Genomic DNA, 5,000 nt, shown 5'->3' with positions numbered 1-5,000 from the left:
CATGCTGAGGGCGGCCATGTTGAGAACCCCCATACCACACGGCAAGGATGTCAGAGACCGGTGAGCATGCACTGGAGGTGGTGAGGGTGTGTGTGTGTGTGCGTGCGTGCATTCGTGCGTATAATGTGTGGTTATGCTGCAGCTTCTGCCATGGCTGTTCCTTGGGTTTTGTGTGTGTGTGTGTGTGTGTGTGTGAGAGAGAGAGAGAGAGAGAGAGAGAGAGAGAGAGAGAGAGAGAGAGAGAGAGAGAGAGAGAGAGGAGAGAGAGAGAGAGAGAGGAGAGAGAGAGAGAGAGAGAGAGAGAGAGAGAGAGAGAGAGAGAGAGAGAGAGAGAGACTCACCAATGTACCACGAGACATGCCTAACTCACGTTCATGTACAGTAATGCCTCTGTATGCCACCGGCTGAAGCTATTATCAATCAGGCCACCCTTTCCTTCACAGACCTGTTGACTGAACTGGTCGGTCATAACATAAACACGCCTCACCGAGCCTTTGGAAATGGATTCAAAATTGATTGCTTCCCTATTTCGGGGAAATTGTTAAATGTTGTAGATCAGAGGTCGGAAAACTCAGGCCCGGAGGCCCCATGTGATCCCCTAAGCCAGGGCTATTCAATTAAATGTGAACGAGGGCCAGTTTTTCGAATTCCTCCCATCAAAGGGGCCGAACATGGAATATGTATGTATTATGGTTGCCAACTGTCAATGTAAGAAATATGGGACAGTTCATTGAGGCGGGGGGTTTGGGGGTCCTCCCCCAGAAAATGTTGCATTTCTTAATGTAATTTCCTGCATTTCCTGCCCCGTTTCAGCTCAATACAGAACCCATACTTTTATCTCTAAAAGTTTCCATTTTGTTCTGACCTCTTGGGGGGGGCAGAGCCTTGCCGTCCAAGGGCCGCATCTGGCCCCAGGGCCGCCATTTGAATAGCCCTGCCCTAAGCCATTTAATGTGGCTCGCTGAGCCTTTACAAGACAGACAACTTTTAGATACTCAGTGATGCTTATATGCAACACTCTTAACCTTAGCACAGCACTATGGCTCTCTGTAATGTCATAGCAATGTTGTTATGATGTAGTTAAGCATTTTCAGCAAGTGAATAGGGTCGCCGGCGACCCCTGCTGCAGTAAGAGGCTACTATGAATAGTATGAATACACAAGCCAGGGGTCTTGTTGGTGTCTACAGTAGGCTGCTGTACTGTACCTACATTTCAGTACTGCTTTCTGAAATGAAATGGCCAAAAAGCGATGCCAGCGTACATCATTGCTTATTCTCGACAGGCCTGTGACATCTGGCCCTTCAACCAATATTCCCAATTATTCCCAATATACCCAATGTGGCCTTGATTGCCCCTTACGTGCCTCGTACATTACGTGCCTCGGACTATCAGGGAGGTGTGAGTGTGTGCGTGTGCGTCTGTGTCTGCGTGTGTGTGTGTGTGTGTGTGCACGCACGTGCTCCTTTTCAGTGCTGTCAGTCAGACAAATGTTTTGAAGATTTAGTCCTTCCCTTCCTCAGTGTGTGTGTGTGTGTGTGTGATGGGCGACAGTCAACGTCATTTGACTTGTAAATATTTAGCGATGTAAATAAGACACACACCTGACGCCATGGAACATGGCACAGCAGTGCAGCTTTAACATCGGCCTCCAGAGGGTGCTGTATGACCATGAGCAAAGAAAATGGAATATTGTACAAGAACGACCACTAGCTGGTGTGGCCAGGAGTGGCACTGCAGCTATGTTATCGCAGTCAAGTAAATAATGAATGGGTGCCAATGGGGCTGTACGCTTCTCATAGAACTATCTGCCCGTGTGATTTTTTCCCTGGAAACAATGGAGTCGCGTTCGATAGATATGAGTAAGTGAAAGCATTTGCCGACACGTTTGCATCTTGTCAAGTGTTAGATTCGTGAAAATGACCCTTATTTCAACTATAGCAATGACATAACACGTGACAATCGACTTTACGGCACTACGCCATTTGTTTTGTAGTTTTAAGTCTGACTTCAGGTGTCGATGTGTTTAAAGTTATTGTTGCGGACACCTGTTATTTATTGCATTTAAGGTGGTGGAAAAGCGGCATGTACATGGGGTAAAGGAAATGACTGCGCTCATCCTTAAGAATTTGGGCACCTTCAATGAACATGTTGGACGGCGATGGGGGGTTTTGAGGTGTGTGACCGTAGATGTCTCTGCTAGGATCAGTCAGAGTACGTCTCTCGTCAGCTCTGGTCGTGAATAGTCGCAGAGATTCCTCAGCCAGCAGGTATTAGCCGAATGCTAGCGTGTTGCAGGACAAAACTAACACGTCTTTGGGAGAACAAAGCCATGTCAGGAACCTTTAACTTAACTTCTAATACAACTTCCATGATAAGGTACAGAATGTGCACACATCTTTACAAACCAGAGAACAGAACCGTCACAAATCCCTGCTGAGCCATTTAGCCCAATAGGCTCCCATTCATCTTTTACTTGGCTGCGTTTGCCAACGGGGCTATAATGGGAGCCAATGAGAGAGGCCTATCTCATAGCTTAGAGAATTTCTGCCATGAGGGACCTCACACACTGTAGCTTGCACTGCTCTGGTGCTTCCACCAGGGGGCGGGATATGATAATACTGTTTTTCTCGATTGCCTCCACACAATTTCTGGTACTTCACACACAATTCTCTGAATATCTCACCCATTTCCCAACTCCCCTAACCAATGTCACTGAACACTAAACACAATTCCTACTTAACACTCAAATTCCAGATTTAAAACACACTCTTTTCACACCATTACACACAATTCTCTGGATTACACTCAATTTTCATAAAGAAAAACACTGGGTTTCTCATGGAACACACTGTCATTCACAACACTACAATCAACTGCCATACTATGTTCACTTCCTCATCACATGGGCAAACTCTCTTCATACCGGTTTACAATCTGAAATCATCACCCCATAAGGACACACATTGCATGTCATATTGATGAAAAATTAGTGGATGCAAGGAGAAAACACATTTGTTTAGTTTTTGAACTCAAAAATGTTATACAAGACATCACTTCCATGTGGTTATCCAATATTTTACAATAAATTAGGGCAATATTTAAATGTCAGAAAAAAAATAGCTGTTGATGCCTTCTCTGGGTGGATGCGCCATGCAAGACGATATTTCCCTCGCTGCTTGGCCAGGGAAAGGATTGCATGTGATGTGGATGAGGTCCTGTGGCCAGACCACAATAGAAGGCAGGATGAAGCAGAGTACACGTAGATGTGAGTGTTTTTTTACGTATTTTTCATAGCAATAGGCTATACAGTAATGTAATAGGTTTTTTGTACTGCCAAATAGGCAGTGGGGTTTATCTTTGTGTTGTTTTTGTGAAAAAGAAATAAAAATCTTTCTGTTTCTGTTTGTGTGTTGTGGGAATGACGTTTTTTCCAACTTATGTCACAGTATCCATGCAATCCAGAACAAAAAAAGCCCAAGTTAGTGGGAGAAATTAGTTTTACCCTGTGCCCAAAAGTGTTTTAATGGGTCTGCAAATGTGTATTGTAGTGACTGTCTGTGTGTGTCGTTTGACGACAAAATGAGGTTTTTAGAAGAGAGTACATTGTTTTGAGACAAGACGTGCATTTTTCAGAGGTAGTGAAGAGTTTGGCCCGTTGTGTGTGAGGTTTGGAGATTTGTGTGTAGAGTTTTGAGAATTTGAGGACCGATTCCGAAAATTGTGTGTAGGCAATCGAGAAAAACTGTAATACCTACCCTACCGTGATGACAATAATAATAATAATAATATCATTAATAAATACATGTGTACATATTTTTGATAATAATGATGAAATTAACTATTATATAGCAATGATAATTATTGTAGGAATAATAGAAATATAGGCAGGTAACATGTAAGCTTTGGCATAGGGCATACACTAACAGAAAAAGGTCAAACAAGGTCATGCAGAGGGAACTGCAGGTCAAACAAGGTTATGCAGAGGGCACTGCAGGATACAGCTAAAATACTGAAGGTTATGCAGAGGGCACTGCAGGGTACAGCTAAAATACAGAACAGTTGAGCAACTAATAGATCATCTTAGACCGATACCAGACATCATGTAGGAAGTTCCCTAAACACCGTTGGGTACCAGCAGATGTCTGGGCCTGAATAACCACAATACATCCAGTTGTAAGAATGTAGGTGTTCGGCAAGGTGGATGGAAGTTGACGCAGAGACAGAGTTTGGTCAAATGTTCAAGAGTTTACTGAGTTACCCAAATCAAATACAATACATCCTGACCACACTTCCAGATCATATTTCGCAAAACTGTCAAGTAAGGTTAGGTGACCTCAAGATAGGGCTGAAGGACAGGTTAACCCTCAAGCGACCGGCCTGTTTTTGCGACTAATCTGACCGAGCGGGGTCATTTATGACCCCAAGGAGTTTATATAGAAATACCACTATATAAAATATTTTTTGGGGTTCATTCAAATTTATTTACATCTTGCACATACTTGTCCCTCATCTAAAGCAAAAAAATGTGCATTTGAACATGTTATTGTTTTGCTAAAAAATAGTCAAACTTAGATATGTATATGCTAAATATGATGTATGCCCTCATTTGCATATGTAAACATGAAAATACAAATAACATCCAATACATTTTTTTCTTCTGTCATCATCAGTAATCAACTGAGAAAGTTTCATGGTGATATCTATCATTTACATTTTTTAGCCTATTCACTTGTAGTAATCTTACCATAATAATACAGTATATTTATGTTAATTTTGGAAATTGCTCAAAGTGAAACTTTGGGAAACTAAGCTAAATTCTATCCATCAGGCCCATAGATGATATTTCTGCAATAAAGCTTTAGGGTACTCAACATTTCTGGGTTCATGAAATCACAAGATCAGAGAATATGGTAATTTACATAGACAAAACCATGTCTCAAACATATAACCTTATGCACACTCAAAATTTCTCTGAAACTTTTTCTGGACATTGTTGCTG

At 42.2% G+C, this 5,000-nt stretch overlaps 1 protein-coding gene across 1 annotated transcript in view; it reads left to right on the top strand.

Annotated features, from left to right (window-relative positions):
- LOC134467674 (alpha-N-acetylgalactosaminide alpha-2,6-sialyltransferase 2-like) overlaps positions 1–5,000 on the top strand; it is a 14,270-nt gene that overhangs the window by 5,549 nt on the left and 3,721 nt on the right. The window contains exon 6 of the mRNA XM_063221525.1: positions 1–60. This exon is cut by the window's left edge and continues 44 nt beyond it. Within this exon, the coding sequence (XP_063077595.1) occupies positions 1–60 (60 nt within the window). The remainder of the gene's footprint in view (positions 61–5,000) is intronic.

Source organism: Engraulis encrasicolus, chromosome 17 (genome assembly GCF_034702125.1).
Source record: "Engraulis encrasicolus isolate BLACKSEA-1 chromosome 17, IST_EnEncr_1.0, whole genome shotgun sequence".
Taxonomy (NCBI): domain Eukaryota; kingdom Metazoa; phylum Chordata; class Actinopteri; order Clupeiformes; family Engraulidae; genus Engraulis; species Engraulis encrasicolus.
This window is presented reverse-complemented; position numbering and strand designations above follow the sequence as displayed.